The sequence below is a fragment of the Buteo buteo genome, chromosome 23, assembly GCF_964188355.1.
Source record: "Buteo buteo chromosome 23, bButBut1.hap1.1, whole genome shotgun sequence".
Taxonomy (NCBI): Eukaryota; Metazoa; Chordata; class Aves; order Accipitriformes; family Accipitridae; genus Buteo; species Buteo buteo.
In genome coordinates, this window is record NC_134193.1 from 5,293,533 (window position 1) to 5,320,331 (window position 26,799).

General features: G+C 51.3%; 1 protein-coding gene across 2 annotated transcripts; it reads right to left on the reverse strand.

The window, feature by feature from the left end:
• Window positions 1-2,466: 2,466 nt before the first annotated feature.
• On the reverse strand, window positions 2,467-26,283 carry FKBP5 (FKBP prolyl isomerase 5). 2 transcript variants are annotated; one of them, XR_012654121.1, is made up of 14 exons: window positions 26,232-26,283; window positions 20,165-20,255; window positions 19,378-19,473; window positions 14,480-14,608; window positions 13,381-13,525; window positions 13,001-13,143; window positions 12,040-12,154; window positions 7,575-7,731; window positions 6,953-7,043; window positions 5,939-6,022; window positions 5,201-5,386; window positions 4,016-4,255; window positions 3,630-3,733; window positions 2,798-2,859 (listed from the first exon to the last, which is right to left on the reverse strand). XR_012654121.1 is itself a non-coding variant. In XM_075055495.1 (13 exons), exons 4-13 carry the CDS (start codon window positions 14,582-14,584, stop codon window positions 2,752-2,754), a joined length of 1,374 nt encoding a protein of 457 aa, XP_074911596.1. In that variant the 5' UTR covers window positions 14,585-14,608; window positions 19,378-19,473; window positions 20,165-20,255; window positions 26,232-26,283; the 3' UTR covers window positions 2,467-2,751. The 2 variants fall into 2 exon arrangements, 1 of the variants encoding a protein (XP_074911596.1); XM_075055495.1 differs by lacking the exon at window positions 3,630-3,733 and having other exon boundaries at window positions 2,467-2,859.
• Window positions 26,284-26,799: the final 516 nt, after the last annotated feature.

Consider the following 26,799-nt stretch of genomic DNA (forward strand, 5'->3'; position numbering starts at 1 on the left):
GGGGTCAGTGGGACCCCGGGTGCCTTTTGGGGGTGCCCAGCTCCCCCCACGCTGGGGGGCCACTCGCTCCAGCCTGGTGTGGGCAGAGGGATGCTGCCTGACCTTGTTTAGGATCACCCTCCCTGGATGTGCCTCTTACCACCCAAAAATGTCTTCTTGGTGATAGAAAAGCAGGATTTGGGCTGTTTTGCGCGAGTTGGGCACGGGGAGCCCATGGAAGGCAGCATCCCCGGCTCCGGGTGATGTTAAGGGCTTCCCTACGGACCACCGCTCTGCTCTGACCCCATCCCACGTCCCCAGGTCCCTTCAGGTGACGGGTTTCACACCCTGCACATCGCTCCTCCTGCCTCACCTCGTTGTTAACTTAATATTAAGCTTAATATTTAGCTGTTACTATTCCCCTCCGAAGGCTGCCTGCAGATGCTCTCCAGTTGCAAAGCCGGATGAGCCAAGTGGCCCCAGTGACCCCCACCGGACCCTCGGCCTTGCTCAGCCCACCGCACACCCCCCAAAACCCCATTTCCCACCCCGCGCCCAGTGCCACTAGATGGCATTTGAACACCGCACACCCGGCATCCCACCAGCACGGCAAAGGTTTCGACGCCTTCGGTGCAAAATCTTCCTGGTTTCCCTTTAATCTCTAAACCGCATCTCATCACCTGCCCGAGTTTAATTTCTCTTCCGAGGGGGAGAAAAGCACCAAGCCACAATAAGCCAAAAATCTGCTTAAAAACGGGGGGGAAAGCCCAGAAAGTGCAAAGCAAGTTGGTTGTTTTTTTCTGGAGAGGGTTGTTTCCTATGGAAAACGTGGCTTGGGCTGCCCCCAAAAAACTTTTTTGCCCTGCCTGCAAGAAAAAAATGCCAGTTCTTTGCAAGGCCCCTGGGTCTTGCAGCACCCTGCCCGGGCAGCACCCACAGAGATGCTTTGCTGGCTACCAGACACCCCGGGGGTGGTGTAAAACCGGAGACCTGGACAAGCAGCCGGAGCAGCCGCACAGCTGCCATGCTGGGAATATCTACTGCAAGTGGGAAAACAGACAGGCTTGAGAAATGTTGCTTCAGGTACCACCTGATGGACTACAGAGGAATTTTAACCAAAACTGGTTTATCCTCCCAGGATTGCTGTGGTGGGGGTAAGAGAAGGATGGGCAGACCCACAGTCCCCACTGGCATGGCTCTCTGCTCCCTCTACACCTTCAGCTAAGGGGCACAAACTCGTCCTCCACCCACCCGGGTGCCCCCCAGGAAGCCCCCTCCCAAAGGTACATGCTGGCAAAAAACCCAGCAGCATCAGGATAAAACCCCCCCAGGCTGGAAAAACAGCTGAGACCCCCAAGTGGCATCCCCCAGAGCCAGGCATCTCTGAAGCACAGTGTGCTGGCTCTTCCCTGGCTCTCCAGGGAATGATGGTGCTGGTAAAAAGGGGCAGCAGCATCCTCGGGACACCAGTAATTCCTTAACGAACCCCTCGCTGGAGCCAGGGAATCTCCACCCAGGGGTGAGCACACCCAGCCTCCCCCCAGCCACCCCTTTGCTGAGCAGGATCCAGAGAACAAGCACTTTTTTTTTCTTTTCTTTCAGTTGTTTATTTTCAAGCTCCAAAAGGGGTATTACAAAGAACAGACAGGAAAAATAACAACCGGAAAGCTGTTCTCACACAGTAGTGACAGCGTCCCTTTAGTATGGAGGGGGACTATGGCCGAGGTGGCAGCAGCATCGGTGCGGGGACACGATGTGCCCCGCGCACGCCGGGCTCCCCCCTTGCCACGGGAAAGCTGCTCACTGATGAGCTGTAAACCCACAGTACCAGCTCAGACTCAGTCACTTGCTTTCTGAACCACAACATGTCAACCTGCTCTTTCTTCCCCCTGTATGGACCCCAAATAAGCAACAAAACCCCCATTTAAAGATGGGAGCTGAGGGATGGGGTGCAGGCTGCGGACTGAGCACCTGCGAGCAGCGGAGCTGGACAGGAGGCTTTTGCTCTCCAAGGAAATAGAAACCAGCTTCTTCAAAAGATAAAATCCGCCCCTCAGAACAGTGCTTTAAAGGCAAATTACATCCCTGCACGACAGGGCTGCAGCAGAGGTCATGCAGGTGATGCCACACCTGGCTCCACATCACAACCCCTTTGGCCACAGGCAAGAAGCCACCAGGAGAGAAAACCAATTTCCCCCTCCAAAACCAGCAAGCGCGCAGGTGTCCTGGGCTCCAGCAGCCCACCGTGCCTGTGCCAGCAGCACTCCCCTCCGTGCTCGGGGCTGGCGGAGCCAACACGGCACCCAGTGCTGTCGCCAGTACGGTACAGCACAGTCGTGTGCCAGATGCAACCGGAGGCAGCACTGCAGTTTACAAGGAGCATCTCCCACATCCTAACTCATCTCAGAGGAGCCGGGATGCTGCACCGACAGCCAACACAAAGCCAACGGAGCTGGGACGAGCTGTCTACGGAAACCTCCCAAGAGCCAAGAGTTTCAATTTTTATTTATTTTTTTTCTCTTTCTCTCTGTTTAAAAGCTATTTGTTCCATGTGCGGTGGTCCCACGGCATCCCGCCGCTCCCGCTGTGCCCCCGAGCGCGCCCAGGGCGGTGGGACGGGGTTCATTTTTCTTTGCGAGGTGCTTTTTGCTTCCACGATCACACAAACTGTAACAAGCTTTACAAGAAAACACTGGCGAGTCCCGAGGTCTGGCAGCAACCTTTTTCTGCACGGGCTGAGGGCAGGAGGCTCTCCCTTCCCCTCCTCCTCCATCATACATGTCCTTCAGCTTCTTCATCTTCAGCACCGGGAGTTTTCGGTCCCTTTTCACAAGCTGCTTTCTCCACTGCTTTTTCAACCCCAGTTTTGCTAGCTGCTTCCTGCAAAACAGCAAATAAAGGACATGGAGTTGGAAACAGGAGAAGGAAGTAGCAGGCAGGTGATAGTGATGCTAGGGATGGGTACAGGCAGCCAAACCTGGCAGGGCAGGCAAAATTCCCCCCCCCTTGGCTCTCCCCTGCCTATCGACCACTGCAGCTCATATCAGAGGCTCCTGTTTTCCTGGCTCAGTGGTTGGTGGAGGTTAAACCTCATGGGCTCAGTGAGCCTTTGGGGCAGGTATGGGATCATCATTCCCACCTCAACAGGAGCAGGGCACTGACACAGAGCAAGCCAGGATGGATGGATGCAAGGGCACAGAGAGGGACACGAAGATAAAGCAGCAGCATTGGAGTGGAGATACAGGACTGAGCCATAGGTGCAGCCCATCTGGTGGGTGCAGGAGAGGAGCACTAAGGCACAGTAAAGCCTTACGCCTGCTCCAGCACTGACGCTCCCCATCACAGCCAGCTGCACGAGCCAACGCACCACAGTGCCAGTAGCTGGCTGGGACGGCTCCGCTCCCTGCCCCGGGCCAGTTACCCTGGCATGCTGTTCCCCAGGGTCTGCACCGGTCACTTATTCCACAGCCTCAACCTCCAGGCACTGGTTCAGAAGAGATTATACTAAAAATGACCCGTGCAGACAGCTTGCAAAGCTGTGTCCTCTCTTGTTACAGTACACCGGGTTTTGGTCAGAGGAATTTTGGATGAGAGCCTGTTACAAGACAGCAATCTCTCCATACAAGCAGAGGAGCAGGCTATTGCCTTACCAGGTTCAGGAAATCCATACTATCATGTCTCAAAATACCCTTGGCCTTGCCAGAGACAGGATGACATTTCATTTTACCGGCGACCAGGAGGTCATCAACAGTCACTAGATGGGAACAGCAAAATTAAGTACAAATGCCAACCCTGTTATCAGCCCTCAGGAGCTCGCACTGCAAATACTTTTATTGATGACTGAGCATCTGACAGCAGTCTCTACGTAGGAGAGACCAAGAAATAAACCACTTCTTCCCACTGCAGCAGGCTCTATCCCTCCATCCTCAACCTGATCTATAATTTAATTGGTTTCAACCCATCTGTTCTCATCACAAACCTGCCAAGCATCCTTCAAGTGCAGCCTGCTAGATGGCCAAAAACAGGCAACACGCACCTTTGCGTCCCTCTCCGCAAACTTTGTGAACATGTTGGCATAGATCCTCCGGTCCCGCTCGTTGTGCTCCTTTGTTTTCTTCTGGCAGACAGAGATCTGGGATTTCGCTGCTTTGTTCTGGGGATTCACTTCCAGCACTTTTTGAAAGTCACATTTTGCCAGCTCAAACTCATTCATCAATAACCTGGCTTCACCCCTCCGGTACAAGCCCTTCTCGTTGTCCTGGTCCAGTCCTAGTGCCTGGAAACACACAGGTCCCTGTTAGCAACTTGGGGATCCCCCAAAGGCTCCCTTACGGTCGAAGCCTCATTTAATCTGCCAAAATTAGGACAAGGTGGCTTCAAGTCTCCAGACCACTTGCATCTTGCTCAACAAAAATTGACTCATCTACATCAGCAGTTGGCAGGTCATTAATATAGTTTAGTTATTTCTCTTTGCTTAAAATCCCCCTGAGAGTGGCAGTCAGTGGGAGACAAACTCACAGACAAGAAATCAGGTGTAAACGCTAAACCTGAGCCCAGGGGAGCACAAAGAGCTCAGAGACAAGGGAGCTGATGGATTAAACAGGGTTTTCTCTCCCTGCTTTAGCAATGACATTCTTTTCCTTTAGTAAAAGCTACATATGCATCTCAAGAGATGATTGACCTTTTAGATTAAGGCAACTAGCCTTACTATCTTTCCCATATGCAAAATGCTTAAATTAAGCCTTTTATAAAAAAGGATTAGTAGTTTCCTGACAAAGACAAGGTTGCAGCTCTTTTAGGGACTGGCAAAGCCCAATCCCACCCCTCAAGAGACTTGGGAGATCCGCTGCAGCCCTGGCACAGACTGCCTCTGTCGTACCCAGATCAGCACCCAGCACCTAAATCCAGCCTGGGCAGACCCAAACAGTGTCCTAAGGCTGCTGGTCCATATGGCACCCATTCACGTGGATCTGGCTTTGGAAGAAAAGATGTTGTAAGCGCATATCCAGGTGGATTTTCAACCCCAAAAAGGCACTTTTGCTCCTGCAGTCTCCAAGCATGCAGCACCCACAGAGACCCGGAGGTGGAGAAGGGATGCCACCAACCCACTGCCGCTTGGAAATTGCTTCTTATACAAAAAGAAATTAAAAAAACCCCAAACTCCCAATGAAAACATGCAGGAGGAGAGGATGCTCCAACGCCCAGGCTCATGCGCCTCTACCTTATCGCAGCACTCGACGGCTTTGGCGTACTCTCGCAGCTTCAGGTAGCACATGGCCAGGTTGAGGAAGGCAGCCAGAAGGAAAGAGTCAGAGGCTTTCGACTCTTTTTCAGACAAGCCATACTCCATTTCCAGCCAGGACACAATCTTCCCATACTGAATCACTGCCTGCAGGTATTTGCCTTCCTGGGATGGAGCAAAGAAGAAGAGGCTAGAGGAACCCGTGCCGACAACACTTGGTCTGCTCCCGAAACGTCCTGGAAACAGGTTACGAGTTTAACGCAGTGTGTTAAATAAATAAATGGATGAAGGAGAATGCCTAATACCTACAGACACACCGGGACCTGGCTGGAGCTGCTGGTGTGCAGCCCCTGTAAAAAGCCAAGTCAGAGCTTGCATTCCTCCTCTGTGCAAAGCAGAGGAGGACCAGGACGCCCCAGGAAGGGGAACTGCAAAGCCCCTCAGCATTAGCCCTGGCCACATCCATCCCTGGGAACAGTCCGATCTGCCACCCTGCTCCACAGGGAGCACACATGGGCAAGGCAATGCTGGGAAAGGAGGAGGTATCTCAGGGAGTGAGAAAAAGGCAGAGGAAGAGCAGGACTCACCATCCCTGGCACTGTCTGGGGGGACACGGCTTCTCTGACACTGATGACTGCCAAGTCATGTATCTGACAGTCACCCCCAATTTATTTCTATCTCCCTTGCTCTGCCTCCACCATCCCCAAGTTTACAAACCTTGAAGTACATCGTGCCTTTCTCCTTGACGATGGCAGCCTGCTCCAGCTTCTCTTTGGTGTCCATCTCCCATGACTCCTTGGCCTGCAAAGAAATGCTTGGAGCGATCCCAGCGGAGCGTGGCAACCCACTGCACCAGCAGGACCACATGGCTTTCTAGGACTGCTCGTTAACAAGATGGGCTCATCAGGGCAGTAATAGAGAAGGCAGATCTGGCAGCTTTTTTAATTTGAGGGGTTGGGAACAAGGAGACACCCAGAGCACACGTGGGGGTGTGGACCTAGAGCCCTTTACAACACAGAAACCCCCACCAGTTTTGGGACTTCACCCTGAGCAAGGTGGCTTGTCCACCACAATCCCACAGGAGGAAAAACCCTGACAAAAAATAAACCCCAAAAAGGGAAGAGGAAGGTGGGGAGAGACATCCCCCAGCAGAGAAGGGATGTGGTGGGTCTTGCTCCCATTCCAGCCAGGGTGATGGGGTGGGAAGGGGACCCAGTCAGGGATGCAGCACAGCAGCACCTGTCCCATCCCACAGGCATCTCCTGCATCCCGTCCCCAGCCTCCCCATGGGCACAGCCAGATTGGCATGCCAGCCAAGCTCCTCAGGGTCAGCTGGCCGACCACACCAAATTTGATCTGTGCAGCCCAGGGCAGGGGGGGAGGGGAAAAAAAAAAAGAAGGAAAAGGAAAAAATATAAAAGGAAAAAATATAAAAGAAAAAAAAACAAGGAAAAACAATAAAAGGAAAACAAAAAGAAAAAATAAAAGGAAAAAAAAAGAAAGTACAAAAGGAACAAGGCTAGGAACAAATAAGAGAACCAGCCTTGGACCCCAGCCAGAAAAATAAAACAAACCAACAGAGAAGAACAAATTAAGAACACAGAGATCCTTGGTGACGTATCCACTTCAGCAGGGGCCGGGCTGCAGCCACGCCAGGGACAAAGGGTGGACGCTGCAAAGGGACTGGCGTTCCCATAACCTGGGGAGGGACCAGTGCGCTCCTACCCTCACCTTTTCAAAGCTTTTCAGTGTAACCTCGTACACCAGCTCCGCATTCGCCTGGATGCCATATTTCGGCTTCCCTGCCTCGCCAAAGCCATACCTGAAAGGGCAGAAAGAGGCTGTCAGAGCAGGGAGAGGGGGGAAATCTTCATTTTGGCAGCATTTGGCCATAAACACAGTCCCAGGTTACTAATTCTGGTTTCACACCCAGCTTTGTGCCTGCAGCTTTCTAACGCTTTGGGGCCAGGGTGATGTTATTCTCCGTGAGCAAAGATGTCTGACAATATACAATGAATTATATATTGGGAATCATCCTCTCCGGCTGCATCAAACCCCTCTTTTGATACAGGTTTCTCCCCAGTGTAAAGATGCAGCCCTAGCGATTTCCAGGGACACATTTTCCTTTCAGCCACAGGACTCGGATAAACCCCTTTTACCTGATTTTTTTAAAGCATCTTGTGATTCCTGCCTACGTACCACCGGTCACTCTTGCCATCCCTGCTGGCATTGCTAACCCGAGGCTCTCCTGGGGAGTCCTATTTTTGGGCTCGCCATCTTCCATGAGCACTAAAATGACCGCGGATGCTGGAAGCTTAAAACTAGGTGACATCCCCAGAGGGATGCTCCTTACCGTGGCCCAAGGTAGAGGATGCAGTGCTCTCCCCTCTGCATCTTCTCAAGGGCTTTGTCAATGCCGATGGGGATGTCATGGTCCTCCCCTTCGCCCACGACAAACTTCACGTCTTTGCAGTCGAACCTGGTGCCGCCACAGAATCCCTCGAGGTGAACTGCAGGGGGGACAGGGCAGGATCACACCCAGAACCACTCAAACCAAGGCAAGGTGGGCTCCAAAGAAAGCATCTTCTAAAGTATCTTATAAAGCATATCTCCTGAAATCCAGCAAAGCCTCCAGCCTTGGAAGGAGGAAGACACAGGGCTGGGTGCAGCCAAGCAGCCCCTGGTGAGCAGAGTGGGATGGGGAGGGCTTGGAAACATTGCTGAAAAGCAAGGCAGGCGTATCTTGTCTAACCAAGGACCAGACAACAGATAAACATCATGACTAATATGTTCCCCTCAGTACTCAACTGCACGAGTCAAGTCTTACTGGAACTGGATATTGCTCCTGGCATGGTGCCACACAGAGTTTATCACGGCGATTACAAATCTTCTATACAGTGCTATACTGCCTTGCCTTCTACCTCAAAAATAAGGCTATGTTCTCCTGCCTCCAAGAACTCAAAGTACAAGATAAACTTTTTTTTTTTTTTTTTTAATCTTCAACCAATAACCGTACTGTTCCAGCCCTAGACGCTGGCAGAAGCGCAGCCAGAGCGGACACCAGGTACCTGGCACATTCGCCACCTGGTACTCCTGGCTGGGTTTCCACAGCAAGATTATGCTTTATTTATTCAGTCCTGAAGACGTTATGGGCTTTGGGGAGAGTTTTATGTTCTTTGCACTCTGCTTGCAGGATACAAGGCATACGTGTATGAGCAGGTATAAAGTAAAAGCAATTTCATAAGGAACTCCTATGTATCGTTTAAAAAAAAAGCCAAAACAAACAAAAAAGCTTTTAAGAGGAAAAACTAATGGTAGGCATCACAACTGTGCTTAAGGACTTTGCAGGCTGGAAGGACACGAGCTTTACCTTTGTTCGCTGCAGAATAGAGAGGAGACATCGCCTGTGCAAGCACTGCTGAACGGGGGAGAGGAGGGATGCTTGGGAAAAAAAAAAAAAAAAAAGTCCTCGGGGCCAGGGGCTGCTCTCAGAACCCCTCCAGCACCGCACAGAGCCGCAGGATGCAACCCGAGCTACCGTGCGGCACCGTGCATCTTGCCCTGGGTGGCAGGAGGCGAATGCAAGCAGATGCCGTGCCAGGCACGGCAGAGAGAGTCTGGGCTCCGTAAGGGAAAGCTGCAGCCTGACGGAAATCTGCCCATCTCTGCCCCACTTCCCTGCCCTGGGACCTACTGCAAGTCTGCGGAATGAGACGCACAGACTAAGAGAGACCACAGGCAGACCCCGGTTCCCAGGGCAGGTCCAGCCCTTGGGCATTAAACGCTGTCGTAACACAACCCAAGGATGCTCTCCCCACCGCGGGGGCGAGACATCAAGCTCTGCCTCATCACCCCGCTCCTGCCAGCCACCAAAGCCACGCTAGGACTCAAGGACGGTACAGCGGAGGATGCTCCTGTGCGTGCCAGCATCCCAGGATGCATCCTGCATCCATCACTGGTGTGCAATGACCACAAGGCTCAGGCTGATGTGTGCTCACCCAGCTCGGGATGAGGACAAAAGGCAAATCCAGCTCCTCTGGGGCTGACCTCTGCTTTTACATTACACAAAACGAAACTGGCTATTTTCTTAAGCATAGGAAAGCAGTAAATTCAGCCTAAAATACAGGTAACCCAGCAACCCCACAGCACCATACCATCTCCCTACATGTTCCCAGTGAGTAAGGATCCATAATCTCTAACCCCAAAAGCAGCACTACAGCTCTCCCGGGTCCCCAGTGGGATGCAGCAGTGACAGGAAGATCCCGCTTTAAAACAGGACATTCAGGAGGATGCCGCGATCCTTCCCTTGGAGGATAGTTTCGCTCTATTTTAATTGCACATAAAATACACTGGGCAAAGAGGGGAAAAATCTCTGCTCGGGTTTCCAGGAGCGGGTCAGCTGGCTGCAGTCGCTCTTGAATTACAGGGAAAAAAAAAAGCTGCTGAAGGAACATCACTCCGGTTGCAGCCCTGACTTATTGTTCTCTCGGTGCCTGCAGCGATTTTGTTTTTGAAGAGCTGAGAACAGAGTGTACCGAGTGCGGCTGGCACACGAACTTGATGTGCTGACAGCAATTTGTACTCAGATTAAAAATGGAGAAGGAGGGGGGGGGTGGGGGGGAAAGGTTGTAACAAAAGCTGGAATGCCAGATTTCAACTGCAGCCTGGGTTTTAGGGACCGGAACTGTGAATTAGGGTCTGTAAAACTTAAAACCTATAAAAACACTTTCAAAACTCCAGCTTGGAGATGCTTGCTCCTGGAAGCATGGTTTCTTCCAGTCTAATTCCAGTGGCAACACACCTCCCAAATACACAGCTGAGATAAACCATCACTGCTCCCCTGGGTCACAGCCTTGCCCCAGGGTGGGCTGCTGTGCTGTCCCCACAGCTGCCGTGCCATCCCCAGCACAGTGCCCATCATAAATAGCGTTGCATTTGTTTAAAAAAATAAATTAAAAAAAAAGCCTATTTGCACCCAAAATGCTCACTGCAAGGCTGCCTTGTGCTGCTTCTCCTTGTCCTCTCTCACGGGGATGTATTTAAGGGTCTCTTTCCCTGGGATGTATAGGTCCAAATTAATTAAAGGGCCACACGAGCTGCAAATGGAGCAGCTGGCACAGCAGGCAGGCTGCCGGCAGAATCAGCGCAGCATTCCCGATCTCTGCCCTGCACATGCAGCGCCGGCTCCACAGGATGACCTGGCAGGGCATCCATCTCCATGATTCTAACCACACGTGTGCTCTCGCTCGCAGCATTTGCTCTGATGGATGCATTCATTTGAAATAGGTAAAGCAGGGACAATAGGCTGCGGGGCATCAAGCGTACGAGGAGCCTTGTTATTTGGCTCCTTATGTCCTTTCAGAGAGATGATTCCTGGCTGGTGCCTCCCCACCCCCTCCGTCCCCTCCTGAGCCATTAAAGCATCCTCACATTCCAGAAAACCTCGAGCTGCAAAGGGAACCATAGAGGGACCAGGGCTCTCCCCGTCCTCCGCACTGGGCACAGTGCTGCCCGTAAAGCGCTCAGACCTAATCAAAATAAAGAGGAATGCTGGATCTGTGACAATTTCAATTATAGTTAGTCTTTTAGTTTAATCTTTGGGGTAGCGGAGCCGGCTTGATGCTCGGCTTGCGGCTGGTCCCCAGCTAAGATGCTCACCACAGGAGAGGCAGTTGAATCTGAGTCAAAAACTCATTTTTCCTTAAAAGAAAGCCTCATTAGAAGAACCAGCCATTTAAGCGGCGAGCTTTATGAGCTGTCACAGCTCAGATCCAATTTCTCCTTTGCTAAAGGGAGTTAATCTTTGTGTACAGGAGCTCTGAAAGAGAGAAAAGAAAGTAAATGCCTCCTGTACAGAGCGAGCTCTCTGTCTGTGGCTGAGTGGTTCTTGGGAAGGAAAACAAAATAAAAAAATTAGCCTGGCTTCCCCCGTCCAGCCCCGTGAAATGTCTGCTGCACAAATGTGATCAGAACAGGGAGAGCCCAACAGGACCCAAGCTCCTCATCCTCCCACGTCAGCTGAGACCACCCCAGCCTCAGCAAATCCCTTGCATTAATCTCCTCTGCCCCCTCCATCAGCAGCAGCACTCTGGCCACAGGGGAAGGAAAATAAAAAGTTCCATTCTGCAAGAGGTGTGATAAAACCCACCAAAACTACAACCAACATTGGGACAAGGTGGCCAAAGAAGCTGCTGAGCGCCCGTGTCAGTGCCCAAAATGCTTAGCAAGCGATGCCATCAAGGGAGGACGTCCTGGCTACTGATGCTTTCAAGGCAAGGCAGAGCTAGGCTTTTGGCAGCCAGTGCATCCCAGAGCAGCTTGGACACTGTGTTGGATGCAAAAGGGTCGAGGGGAGACGGCAGAGCCCCAAAACCCCAGCTTGCTTTGCTTTCTCCATCCTCCCCCCAGCCACCGACTGAGCAGTTCCGGGGCTTGCAGGGATGTGTTTGTCAACACAACTAAGAAAACAGAGCGCAGGTTATATTTGAGTGGTCGCTCCATCATCGTCTGGCTGCTCCTGCGGCTTGTGGTTTTCCAATCAACTCTTCTGGCCAGCAGCTCTGGCAAAGCCACCGCCGGGGCCATGCCAAGGGAGAGCTCAGAGGAGCATCCCCGGGTGGGCGGGCAGTGAATCACAGCTCTCCCAGCCCCACTCCATCCCATCCAGCCTCTGGATGGATGGAACTGCATCCCACCATGATGCACGGCCACCTGCAACCTATGTAGTGCCAGCAGTTCCTTGCCAGGAAGAAAAAAGCTGGGCTGCTCCGAGACTGGCTCACCCTTCCAGCCTCCCCCACAAACAGACCAGTACTCACTTTCCACTGTAGCACCTTCGTTAGGATTGGAGTAACCTTCTCCCTTCTTCTTAATCCTCCGGATTATCCCTCCATCCTCAAACAAGTCCTCACCTTTGAAGTCAAGCAGCTCGACCTAAAAAATAAAATAATAAAGAAAAGGTGGGCAGAGCTTGGGGAGGGGTGGAAGGAGAAGAGAAAAACAACAGAAAAACCACAAAGCAGCAGTTCATCCTCTGGCTGGAGAGCTAAGCCAGCTAATTCTCCATTCAGCTGACGAGCAGAAGTTGCCCATAAAAGCCAGCTCCAAGCCACAGCATAATACACTCGATTTATTAGAAATTGGGACACATCCAGTACCTGAAGCATAACACAAAGTAACAGTAAAAATAAGTTTATTAAGCCTGTAAGGGTACAACACGGCTGGTGCTGGAAGATGCTGTGAAAGCTGCCTGTGACCAGCGTGGGCAGGACTTTCCCCTTCATTCTCCAGCGGGACCCGCTCTGACCCACGGCTTAGTCTCCACTCGACTTGGAAGGACTAAACCTTAATTTAGGACAGACCCATTCCTCCTGCCCCACTGCCTTGTCCTGACGAGCCCTGCTCAGCAAGCACACCATGCCAAAACCTTGGCTTTCCTACCGCCCCGCGGCACTAATCGGTTTTTAGCACCCAGAGGCATTTCCCAGACGCTTTCTCCTTCCCATGTACATTTTTAAACCGTGAATCTGCCTGCTCCCCCCCACCCGCCCCGGCACCAGGGCTCTCCCCAGCCGAAGTTTCAGTCCCAGCCTCCCAGTTCAGACACACATTTCTGAGAAAACCCTGGCAGTGGTTCCTGGAGCAGAGGGACACGTTTCAGGAATCCAAGCTGGGTTTTTTTGTTGGGTTTTTTTTTTTTTTTTTTTTTCCCCGAGCTGGCTGGCAAGGCAAAGGGAGCGAGCGAGCTCAACCACGCGCCGGCTCGCCAGCGTTACTTGCCTCAAAAAAGAGGGTGGCATTGGAGGGGATTTTGGGGGCACTGCCAGCAGAGCCATATGCATACTCAGGTTTGCAGAGCAAGTAGCAGATCTCTCCCTTCTTCATGGTAGCCACCCCGATGTCCCATGCCTTGATTACCTGACCTAGGAGAGAGGCAGATGTCAGGCAGGAAAGAGCAACTGGCAGCCCAGAAAAGACCCAGCCTGGGTGCTGCAAGGATGGCACCCCAAAAAAACTCACCCTCAGAAGTCACTTAAGGAAGGGCTGACACCGTCCATCTGTCCCGCAACAGGGTCCCACCCCCCAGGATCATGCCACCCCGCCCCGGGATCATCCCACGCTCAAGCATCCCCACGGACAGATCCCCCAGACTGGCTTACCCTTGCCCAGGCTGAAGACAAAGGGCTCATTCCGATCGCGGCTGGAGTCAAATTTTTTCCCGTTGGCCAGTTTGCCTTTGTAGTGGACATAAACCTTGTCCCCGATCATGGGGGACTCATCTTCACTCCCAGGTCGTTTAATGATCTGAAAGAGAGAAACCACCTGTGAGAAGGGAGGCCATGGGACAGCTAAGGATGCATATGGAGAGAGAGAGAGAGAGATACAGATATATACACACACACGCATACATATATATACACACACACACACACACACACACATATATATATAAAATATATATACACACATGGATATACACCCCGGTGCTGCTCTAAACTAAAGGAAGGCTCGAGGGGGAGTCACTCAATTTGTCTTCCATCAGCCCCTAAAAATAAATCCCAATCCAGAGCCACGGTGATGGAGTGGGACAGGGCTGGGAGCGGAGACCTGCCCATACTTTGCGGAGGTGTCTGGATAAACACTGCGGTTCGAAATCTGAAGCGAATGCAATTACGCTCGGTTTCTGTCCGTACACATTTTACTCGCAGGGGTGTGTCATTTCACTACTCACATCTTGTCAACACTACTTCTTTTTTTTTTTTTTTTCTTTTTTTGAATGCTACAGCCTGGAACAAGCAGTTCTTAAGCTGAGGATGGAGCAGGGGAGGATGCTATTCTTAGAGGAAAGGTCTTATTCAACTGGAGAAGAGCAAGCGCTGGGGAGCAGAACTATCCAGAAACGGCCCTGAATATGAAAAAGGGGCTGTGGAGCAGACTGGATGACCTCAGTAATGTGCTCTTTCTAATGTCTGTGAGTCACACACAAAAATGCTTTGTGGATTTACAGCTAATAATCTGATTAGGAACACAAGAGCAGCAAAATTCATTGAGCAGCCTGAATCCATCAGTTTCAAACGCCACTCCGTCCTTCTTTATTCCAAGTGATGCTCATCTCCTTTGCCTTTCAAATAAAAAAAATAGTCCTACAGCCCTGGAAGTACTACATGACCCCAAGGGCTGGGGATGCAGCCCACTGACGTGACCATGTACCCCAAAATGCAGAAAGAAAGGCAGGACCCTCCCGGCAGACCCCCTCACCTTCAGGACCCCTCGGTCTCGAGCCGGCGTGATGTCCTCCCCGCGCTCGGCGAGAGCCGCCGCCTGCACCTCCCCTTCGCTCTTGGTGGCCTCATCAGTGGTCATGGTCTCCTCGCATAAGCCCCGGACCTGGGGAGACATGGCACACACCCCGCCAGCCCGTCAGGACCACAGGAGGTGGGGTAAGAGGAAAGGGTTAAAGAAAACAAGCAGCTCGCTCTGCTGCGGGCCAGGGCAGGAAGCTTCGAGCACATCTCAAGCGTGCAGAGCGGAAAATCCCTTCCCAGGGGCCACCCAGGCCGCACAGAACTACAGGGCACAGGAAACCCCAGTGTGCAATGATGGCCGTCCTCACCCCCAGGGACCGGGGACAGCCCCACAGGTTCGCCTGGCTGCAGCAACGGGGATACATCACGGAGGTCCCCAGCCTTCACCTTCAGCCTCCCTAAATCAACACTGCACGCTCGGCATTGCCCCGGGAGGCTCCCCCAGCAAGAGTTTTACCCAAAAAAGCACTGGCAGGTAACGCACGTGCCAGCCGACCGGCTCCTGACACCAGGAAAAACGTGGAAACTCATCATGGGGTGCTGCACCCAAACCATGGGGATCTTCCGCAGTGATGCTCTACCGAGCATCCACTTTGATGCAGGACTAGCATTGAAGCACCTACATCAGCAGACACCAAGGGCAGCAGTGAAGCCAGGAGAGATCAAAGTGCTCATGGGCGAGAAGCAAAGGGCTGATGGCCACCAAGCTCCACCAGTCCCTTCTGACTCACGTAGAGGTGGGCACCCCTTGGGTACAGGTGCTAGAAATAGGTGCACCAGGCTAGGATTTGCCTTTTGAGTTATTTTATACAGTTCGAGATTTTTTTTCCACAAGGAATTGCCTATTTGTCAGAGACTCTATTATTCGGAAAGCAGCACTTCAACCTCAGGCAAACCTCGCTTTCTCTTGCCCACTAAAAACACCCTAAAAAGAGAGAGCAGGCTCCAAGTTGCAGGCAAGCAAAGCATCACCCTGCATGGAAAGACCTGAACACACAGCAAAAACTGAAGCAAACCCAACACCAAGAGAATCCCAACTATTTGGGTGGATAAAGAGAAAATTCACAGCAAGACTCTAAGAAATTGGGGGGGTTTGGGCAAACTGCTGCAGCACCACGCTCCCAACATCACCACGCGAGCAGCCAAGGTGCCAGAAAAGCCACATTTTTCGTCAAACACAGACTTTTTCCAACAGTGCCTGGTGAAAAGAGAATTGCCTACAGTTTAAAAAACATATTTCCTGATGATTTCCCTCAGACCGTAAGGCTATTTTGGTAGCCGCACTGCTGCGCGACACGTAATCAAGGAAACATGTGATGGAGAATTAGAAAGCGATGGGGTTTTTTAAGACATAAACCAGATCTATTAAAGTCACTCTAAATTGCGAAGCTTTCCCACAGTCTTTGGTGTGGAAGCTGATGTTAACCAGCAGGAGAAATCATTCATTCAGGGGATTCAAAAAGAGCAAAGAAAGGATGTTTTCAGCTCCAAGGGCAGATAAGTCGTGCTGCAAGAATTGCGCTCCTCGCACCCGGGTGGAAAGGGAAGAGCTGGAGCCCGGCCCCCCCGGCACAGGAAGCCGCTGAGACACAAAGAGTCCTGCAATGGAAGAAGCAAATAGAAAAATAAGGGAACTACTTGCTGCAATGCTCAAATATCACAGTCTTTGGGGTAACATTTAATGAAATTTTGCATCTGCTCCCTTTCGCCTGCTCTGCTGAGGTTTCCGAGGGGAACACCTGAAAAAAAAACCACTACAAAAAAGCAACTTTGGTGGTGAGACTCTCCATCTCATGGGTTTCTATACATTGGAAAACATGCCATCGGTTACTTCAGAAGAAATTTTTTTACAATGAGGATGGTGAAACACTGGCACAGGTTGCCCAGAGAGGCTGTGGATGCCCTGTCCCTGGAACCATTCAAGGTCAGGTTGCACAGGGCTCTGAGAAACCTGATCTAGTTGAAGATGTCCCTGCTCATGGCAGGGGGGGTTGGACTAGATGACCTTTAAAGGTCTCTTCCAACCCAAACTATTCTGTGATTCAGGTGCTGAGACAGTCTCCAACCCACCATGGTCCATGCTGCCCTGCCACCACTGTGGCCATCCTCTTGGAGATGAGCAAGGAGGTGGTGGTCCCCATCGTGGCACAGGCACACTGCCAGCACCGTGCACTAGCTCAGGGCTTCCCGGCACAGATCCTGTGCAGCACGAGGGACGCAGCATCCATAACCCATTTATTAAAGGCCAGGAGGGAGCCCAAAAAGGGGAGAAGCTTGCAAAAGAAGTGCCACCTCCTGGGGCAGAACCTCCCGAAGTCCAACAAGCAGCCACCGCTGGGATGCAAAAGACGGATGGGGAGGTGCTGGCTCCGGCTCGCCGGTTGCTAAATCCCACCAAGAGACATCTAAAAATACATCATACGCATCCTTCTCATTATTTTTCTACGTAAGCAATTAGTGGAGTCATCCAGGGAAGCTGGCCAAGGCGAGCGGGAGGGGAGACGCTCTGCGTCAGAAGCAGTGGGAGGGATAGAGCCCACAAGACTGGCTATTAAGATGTGGTCCATGTTATGAAAGAGCTTGAGACTTCTCTGTCCAGCAAAAACGGCTCCAACTAGGTTAGAGAAAAGACCACGCCGTTCCTGCTTATCTCCAGTTTCAAGTGACAGAAGGAGGCTGGCTGGGGTCCAAAATCCCAATTAATTTGAAACAAATAGTTGCAGGGAAAAAAAATATCTGCTACTCCCTGAGATTTAAATACCAGGGAGCCAGGGACTGTCGCCAAGAGCCGTGCAAGCTTGCTGGAGGTGTCAGAGCCTGAATCTTCTCATTGCAGGACCACATGTGCTCCGGATACAGGGAAGGGATTAATTAATTACCCCGTGCAAAAGCCTCTGGGTGTTTCTGACACCCCAAGCAGATCCCACTCTCCCATTGCTGTTACCCACAAGCTTAAAGTTGTAAGTCTGTAAATGAAGCCAGGCTAAACCATCCTCCCGCCTCCAAACACCCACACTGCTTCATTTCCCTGGGATGTAAATACGGACAGGTGAGAGGAGGAGAGAGGTTGGGGAAGGGTTAAAGCCCTCTGGGGTCCTCTACCGAAAGGTGCAGCAATTCCACAATCCATAAGGGCAAAGAAAGGCCACCAAGAGTGAAGGCATTTCCATGCACAGAGAATAAAAGCGATGGGAAAGTGATTGAAGAAATCCAGAGCATGCCCCAAGAAAGGCGCACATGGATGACAGGGCGGTCTTACATGTTTTGGAGAGGTTTTGCACAGCTTCGTTCTTCCCATTCTGAAGCAAAGTCCCTTGCAGGAGCCTGTAAACCCCCAAAACCGCCCCTGCTCAAGCGCCAAGCCCGCTGCTGGGCTCCGGTCCATACCTCCAGCCACCACCTGGGTGCTCAGGGCTGGGCTCGGGGCTGCTTTGCAGCCGAAGGGACCCAAGCCTGCCACCTCCACCCTCCCCAGGCCCTGCGAAAGGGCAAAATTATTCCTCACTGCTAAAGGAAAGGGTTTGGGGTTTTCACTTATTTGCTTTTAATCAGTCCCCACTCTACTGGATGATCTGAAAACGCAGCATAGCCGCTTACTATAGCTTTTAAATTACAGATTAAACAAACTTTAAAATCCAGAGGTTTCAACATCTGGACACAATCTCTCCTTCAAGTGCAACTATTTCAGCATTAATTAGTATGAAATACATTGAAGAGCTTCTAGCTGAGCAAACAAAGAGGCTCGCAAGTTCAGGAAACTCCTACACACGCACGACATCAGCTTCACTCGGACCAGCACATCCCGACCCATGGTGCCGACACACGCCTGTTCTCAGCCCCTCTAAATTAATATAAACTCCTCAAACTCCTCAAAACCAACAATGGCTGCATCCTTCCTTCTTGCCAATCTGTTGTTTCCCCAAACGCCGGCCTGCATGCTGGCACGAGCAGTTGCAAATATTATTTTTCCCTCCTCCAGATGGAGAGCGGCATCACCGCCATTGATGCTCATGAGCAAGCGATGCCCATGTGCAATTAAGCCACAATGGATGCCCACGAGCAATTAAGCTGCAATCAATGTCCACGAGCAATTAAGCTGCCTGCAACGGGCACAGGCTGCCCAGGCAGAGCACGCTCCTGCACACCCCAATACAGCTGGGCAGCGCTACAGCTTTGACCCTGATTTTAGCAATTCCATACAATCAGACACGAATTCAGTTGCTGCTTCAGAAAAATAAACTCTGTGCTTTTTCTGTCTATTTTTTCAAAAGCAGGTACGACAAAAGGCTTTTTTTTTCTTTTTTAAGCTGGGCAGTGGCTAGTGTCTTCCCCACCTTCATTATCCTCTGAGCATTGCATGTTTTTCAGGCCGTCAGCCAGCGATGCCAGGGCACTGCATGGGCGCTTGCAGAAATGCAACAGGTGCATCTCGAAGCCCTCTCCCCTTTGCACACACCTTTCAAACGAAAAAACTCTGCTCCAGGAGGATGCATGCTGTACGACACCAGCACACACTGCGCATAAAACCACGCCATAAAAACAAGCCATTTATTTTTACAATCCCCTCTCCGCAAGGATGTTGCTATCTTCCAGCCCAGAGAAATAGGAGAAAATTCAGAGCAGAGAATGGGATGCAGATGTCCGACCCCAGGCTGAGGACAGACAGGTATCACACATGCTAGGGTTTCACCAAACACACTATCCCGGGCCACGTTTCCTAGAAATCGGCATACCAGGAATTTGCCAGCTCCAAATGGAAACTTCATGTTGCAGATCCCTCCTGGAGGCTCACGGGAGGGGAAAGGGAGGAGAGGGAAGAGAAAGGCTGGGGAGGGTTTTGAGGGGTCTCACCTTGCCACCATGCGATGACTGGAGAAGGTTCGAAAATCCAGGGAGGGTCCTGGGAGGTGCCTACCCAGAGACACAGTGGAGATTTCACAAAAATACCTGGTAAGAAGAGGGGAAAAAAAAGAAATTAAAAATAAAATAATAAAATAAAAAAACACATGTGCTTTATTCTAAAACAGGATTTAAGAAGAAAGGAGAACTGAGATGGTGGTTTTAAGCCACAGACCACGCTCCACCATGCTCAGAAAGGGGTGATAAGACCATGGACAAAACCTCCTGTGGCAGCTCCTCTGCTGCCCACAGCCATGGGAAGATGCTTTGACTCGCTGTTTCCATAAAACAGCGTTCAGCATCTTACCATCAGCTTAAAAAAAAAAGAGGGGGGGGAGGGGAGGGAAGACTATATTCTGTCCAACTTTTTTATTGACCGTTGCTGAAAGTCAGGATGAAAATTAACAGGATGGAAAAATAAGAGCTGACTGCTCAGGGGTTTGTTTTTTAAGACCCACTTAGCACAAAGCGCTTTCACTTCCAGGGCACCACAACAGCCTTAAAAAGCTCCGGATTGCAACATGGGAGGGAGTTTCTTCAAAATGCAAAAGTCAGGCTAAAAACCAACAAGTCTAAATGCACAGCGGGGAGACATGGGGTCCCGAACCCTGGTCACCATCACCCCAAATCAAAGAATGACCCCATTAGCACAGCAGCTGGGCTCTCCCCACTGTCCCACCGTGGTTTCACTTCCCCCTCCATCGAGAAAACTATTTTTTCTAATAAAATAGCTACTTACTGAGCGAACCGTCCCTGTGCAGCAGGACAGGGAAGACCAGAGCAGCGATTTTCCCTGGGTGAGGGTGTTTTAAGACGCCTGCAATACCAGCCTGCAGAGCAGAGACCCAGGGAGACAGCGTTTGAGTTGGTAATAAATTAAAATCAGAATATGTAAGAAAATACAACCTTCTTAAGCCCAACAAGGCAGCTCCACGTAATCCTCAGCTCCACTCCAACACATAAGGATGCACCCAGACACTGAGTGCTATTTTTCACACTCATACACCACAGTTTGAATTAAAAATTAGCAACTTTTTTTTTTTTTTTTTTTAAATCCTGGCCACTTGATGTTTACCCCCATCCTTTAAAATAAACGGGGAAGCCATAAAATCTAAATTATCACTAGCTGAATAAGACTCACATGGATTGATTTACTTCTTAGCGTGCACGTTGTGCAAGCAGCTAACATCCCGACGGGCCAGTCATGGCAACTTTTATTCAAACAAAAAAACAAAACGCAAACAGAGCTGCTTTAATTGCCCAGCACCCTGACAAACCTCCATCGCGCCCAGGGTGAACCGGGGACAGAAGCAAACTCCCTGGTCTCCTTTATCCACAGCCAGTTGCTGCTCCAGGGTTAACTCCTTCTGCCCATGGAGACCCTGGTACCCCCCGAGCACCCCGGTGTCACCTACCCACGGGGACACCCCAGAGAAGGATGCAGTCACCAATCACCTCCCAAGGGCCAGAAGGTATCAGTGTTATTAACAGAAGAGCAGCAGCAAAGGAAGGTTTTTAAGCAATTAAGAGAATAACGAAGGGAGAGAAAAGGAAACTACTGCACGCGGCTAACTTAAATACAACGGTATGTGTTCCCGTCACACTTGCTTAATCATTTTGCCTAGCTAATATTTTTAAGCTTCTGAAGTGGTTTTAGTTAAGATCCAAGTCATAACTAATTTTTTTTCTTTTTTAAATATGTGAATAAGAGGCTGCACTCAAGTTTCAGCTGCAGTAAAAGGAACAAGTGAGCAGGATGGCTCACTGCTCCCTGCCAGAATAAATATTTCAACAGAAAGCAAGATGGGTTCAGCCTGTCTGCATCCCCCGGGAGTGGGGCGAGCACACTCACACCAGTGACATGCAAAAGACTTTCAGAAAGGTTGGGGTTTTTTTGCCTCCAGTTTACAATAGAAACCCATTAAAAATAATCTGGCTCTTTTGCCGATTATCTAGCAAAGCACCAACGAGGAAAGGTTTGCTCGGTGGTTTTTCCAGGTTGTTTCAAAATAAGAAATCGCAGGGATAAAGCTCCTTTGGACTCAACCCTCTTGCGAGCATCCCATCAGCAGCCCATGGTCCATCCCCTCCAGCACAGGTACCCAGAGACACAATGCCCCCCGCTTTAATGTGAAACGGACAAAACCCAAGCAATATATTTTTTTTTCCCCTCCTGTATTCCAAAAGACAAACATATACTGAGGAAAGAAAAAGCCCTAAACATTTATGGGTTGTTGCTCTTTCAAGGGAAGAAGGTGCCAGGGACGGGATGCGGTCAAGGGTTTTACACACCAATGCTCTGCAGTTCCTACCCCGCCTGCCCCCAAAGCTGTCCGCAGCCCCAGCAAGGATTTCAGCTGCTCGCACCACAAAAATCACGACAAGCCTCTGCCACAAGCAGCATGTCCTGAAAATACTGGAAAAAACAGGAATGCTGGAGCTGACAGCGAAGCCTCTGCTCTCCATCAGCAGGGACAGGCACCAGCCTGCACCCATCCTGCTCCTGGAGGGGCTGACACAGCCTCGGATGATGGTAAAAAAAAATTAAAAATAAATTTAAAAAAAGAAAAAAGTGTATAAATAGCTGTTCCACATCTGCCTGAGCTTCTCGGGAAACGGCTGGCAGAGGGGCCGAGCACAGCATCCTAACAAGCTCAGAGGCCATTATATACAGACACTCACATAACAGCGGGGAATGCAATTTCCTAATGCTTTCATAAGTTAGGATTATGTAACTGGAGGGGAAAAAAAAATATAATAATATAGCCAAGCAGGTTATATAAACCATCTTTAAAAAGTGAGAAAGTACTTGACATCCCACTACCCACTCCTTGGCACCCTCTAACTGGTTTTTTTGCCATCGAAAATGAGCAGGCTCCTTTCATCGTGTCTTCTCCACTGGTCAAAACAACCAGGGAGAACAGACCCAGCCAGGCTTTTCGGGACACTGGAAAGAAATATTCCACCTCTGGCTGTTAAACGTGAAGTTCCCCTCCCCGTACAGCACACTCCGGTAAAGCTCGACCCCTCCATGGGTGGCTCAGAGCATCCTCCTGGCAGCAGCTACACCAACACCAAGCAAATTCAATTTTAAGAGACAGCTTGGGGGAACTAAAATAAATACAAAATGGGAATAAACAAGAAATGCCTTGTTTGCCAATTCTGCTCCAATTTAGCCTTTTCTCCAGAATAAATTCAACAAACAAACTTAGATTTATTTAAATTTTTTTTTAATTTCTAAAAGCATCTCATTGCTTGCAACAGATTTAGGCGTTTCTCCAACAAACTTTCAGCCAGGTTACCCTAAACCACAGCACCCCCCCAGCAGTGGAAATGCTGTATTTAATCACGTATCCCCATGCACAAGGGCTCAGCACCATCTCGAGAGCCTGGGTGCCAAATCCCAGGGGGGGATCCCCGACTCAGCATCCGGCATTGCCACCGGCAGCGCCACGCACCCAGAAATAACCCGGTGCCCGAGACCTTTTTTTGAAGCCACGTGTGCACCAATGGTCTATAAATGCCAAATTATATCGGGCAAACGGCAATTCCCGGCATGTTGTGAAACACCAGCCTGTTCCCGCGCCAAATCGGGATTTCTTGGAGAGGACAAAGAAATGCTACGAGCGGTCAAACTGATGGAGGGGAACCGGGACAGACACTGACATCGCTGGGGGGTGCCGCGAGGTGCGGGGGGCTCAGCCCTGGGGCGCGTGGGGAGTGAGGGGGGGTCAGGAGGCTGCCGAGGATGCTACGGCTTTGGGGACGATGCTGCACCGCTGCCGGGTGACCCTCAGCCCTGCCAGCCCAGAGGAGCAGAAACACACATGTACCAACTGTGCACACGCGTGTGCGCACGTGCGTGCACACACACACACGTGTGCATCGCTCAAGGATGGGGAGGGAGCCTGCATCCCCGCTGGGACAGGGGTGACATCCCAGAGATGATGCTATTTGCAAGGCAGTGCCTCCTAGGGCTTTTTTTATGGAATTAAAGGGTTAAATTTAACATAAATCAAAAAATACTTGAAATGGGAATACTTTCAGTGAGGCTAATTTTCTAAGAGCGATACTACTATTTATGAAGATGGGACATCACAGGTAGAAGATGATTTAATTGCAGTCCCTCATGATCCCCCCTCTCCACTGCTGACAGTTACTTTACTACTATTTTCCTAATTTTCCAGTACACTCACTTGCAAAATCAGAAATCCTTATTTCAATCACAATTCCTAACTACGGAAAAAACTCGTCGGCTCCATGACAAACAAGTCTCGTACATTAGAGCACTCATGGCCATTTCTTTATACCCACAAACAAACAGCATTAAAAATACCTTGCTAAGTAATTTATTATTTCCCTGTGATATACATAAGATCAGTACGAGCTCCGCAGCTCCCACAAGCGGCTATAACAACTTTACATAAATATATATAACTGAGAACAACTATAATAAAATATTAAATAGTGTAAAAGTATAAATAACTGAGAACAAATTATTCTCCAAATACTTTACAGAATATTTCCCCCCCCAAAGCCAGCCTGGGGAGCCACGGGGGGGATCTTGGTGCTGAGCATATTAAAGCCTTACAGCACACTTTCTCCTTCTGCAAGCTGGTAATTAAAACACACCTAATTACACAGCAGTGATGTTCCTGAAGGACACAGTTTGGTTTTTACTTGGGCATTGTCCTTATTTTCTGGCTCGTCTCAGCGGGGAGATGCTCTAACAGCGCTGGGAAAGGACCTCAACGTAATTCAAGCGTGTGCTGGGCAAATACAGCCTTGGAAAGCTATGATTATTTATTTGCTTTTATTTTTTAAAAAAAGAAAAAAAAATAATTGCACAAGCTCTCATCCCAGCAGACGCCTCTGCTCCAGGCAGGATGGGCATCACAAGCAGCCCCCATCGTGCCAGCCTTCCCCCCCGAACCCCCTCCAGCACTGGTGCCGCTCCATCCTCCAAGCCCAAAACCACAAGAGAGGCTATGTGCTGTCATGCCTCCCAGCGAGTTTCAGCAGAAGCGATAACTTCTCCACCAATTCCCTAGAAATCTGCTTTTTTTTTTTTTCCCCCCACACTGTCACACATTTTCTCCAGCACAAGCCCCACCTGCTTCATCACCCCAAACCCCCCCAGAGACGTCCCTGGCCACCCCTTCCTCCACCAGTACCCCATCACCTCTGGCTCCCGTGAGCACCCAGCTCCATCGCCCCCTCGCCTTCCTCCTCCTGCGTCACACAGGTTGCTGTCATCACCCATCACGCCGCGGGGCCGAGGACCAGCATCTCACCAAGTACCAGTATCCTGCCGATGGACCCCAGCATCCCCAACAAGGGACCCCAGCACCCCACCTTTGGGCTGCAAAACTCTCAGCACCACTGGGAGGTCGTTCCTGCTCAGCCCCGCACCCCTGGTTAAGCCCTCGCCAGCAGCAGCCGTCGTTCCCTCTGCTTCGGCAGCGTTTCTGTCCCCTCCCCAGCAGTTTTGTCCCATCTCTAAGGTACCAGGCTGGAAATAAAGCCTGAGCATCTCCAAGTAGCAGCATCACCACCCGACCCAAACCCACTACACCTCTGGGAAAACAGCCCATAAAAGCCAGTTATAGGCTCTGCTGGACAGATTTTATGATTTTCTTCTTCCCCTCAGCCCTTTGCAGGGCAGGGAAGGAGGCAGGAGGGATGCAGCTTCCCCACATTTTAAAGGAAGGAGCAATTTGTGCTTCCAACTTTTCTTTTAATTTTTAATCCCAGTCTCCAGGCTGGATTTGACGTCCCAGCGACACCCCAAATCCAACTGAAAAGTTTAATAGCTCATTATGGAGAGACACCACTTAAACTCTACCTTTAAAACCCTAAAGCATCAGCTCTTGGCTTTTTTTTTTTTTTCCTTTTTTAAAGTTTTTTTTCACCGGCAGCAGCATGGTCCCATTTGCTCGGCATGGTGAGGACAGAAACACGGCTGCAGCGTCGGAGCCTCGGCTGGAAACTGCTGGCTGGGAACGCGCCGATGATGGACGTATACCCCAAGCTCTTATAGCTCATCATGTAAAATACTCTTTCCTGCTAAGAACAAGCTCACTCGAACGTGCGTTTTAAAAACAGAAGCTTTGAAAGAGATTTTGTGCCCAGAGAGGAGGAAAAAATAGTAGAAGCTTAAAAAAATATTCACCTTTACCTCGCGCAATCACTTATACCTACTGCCAATGAAACTATATGTTTGTGCATACACCCTATAGGGTATTTTTGGTAGGTGGCATTAAAAGAAACGTGAGAGCTGAGCACAGGAGCCTCGTTCGGTGAGGGAAAGCAGGAAAAACAAAAATCCTCTCCGACGGGACACTGACCCCCGCCCGCTGCGACCCCACCCCGCCAAGGCCACCTCGTCCCCCATCCCCATCCCAGTGCATCCCAGTGTCCCCAGCAACCTCTGTATTAACTCCCCTCGGACATCCCCTGCCCTGGGGGTGGGTGGGTGTCTATGGGGTGGGGACCCCCCGCCTCTCCTCACCCCACAGCAACAGCTGGGGGCACCATCCCCTTCCCCACCCGACTCCCCAGCCCCACGCAGGACCCCAATACCCCCCCACACAGCCCCAAGGAGGGTCCCTCAGCCCCACGCACTCCTCACCCCAACCCCATACCGCCCCACGCTACCCCCCCACACACACTCCCCCTCAGACCTACGGTATTTCTCCAGCCCCACACAGACCAGACCCGACCCGACCCGACCCGACCCAGCCCAGCCCCACACAGACTCCCCCCAGCCCCACGCAGGGCACCCCCGGCCCCACGCGGGGACCCACCTGCCGCCGCCCCCACACGCCGCCGCCGCCGCCCGGCTCCGAGTGACACTGCGCGCCCGCGCCGGCCGAGTCTCCCCGGCCGTCGGCGCCCCCACCTTCCCGCCCTCATCCCATTGGCCCATCCGCCTGCCCGTCTGGGAAAAGGCGCCCGCTACGCCTTTTCATTGGCTCGGGTTGGTGGCGGTATGCAAATCAGAACGTTCTCCCCTCCCCTGGCGGGCCGGCCCGCCCCGCGCACTTGCCGGGGGCGGCGGCGGCGGCGAAGCCGGGCGGGAACTGGGCGGGGGGGGGGGCTCGGTCTTGTGCGGTGGCCCTAGGGGGGGTCCCTGGCCCTAGGGGGGGTCCCCGGCCCTGTGCGATGTCTCGAGGGGGGCCTGGCCCCGTGCGATGCCCCCGGGGGGGTGTTTGCCCCCGTGCGATGCCCCCCGGGGGGGGGGGGTGCTTGGCCCAATACAATGCCCCCGGGGGGGCGTCGGCCCCATGCAGCGTTGCAAGGACACCTCGGCCCCACGCAGTGCTCCAAGGTTTCCCCAGCCCTGAGCAGTGCCCCTGGGGGTGGGGGGGGGAA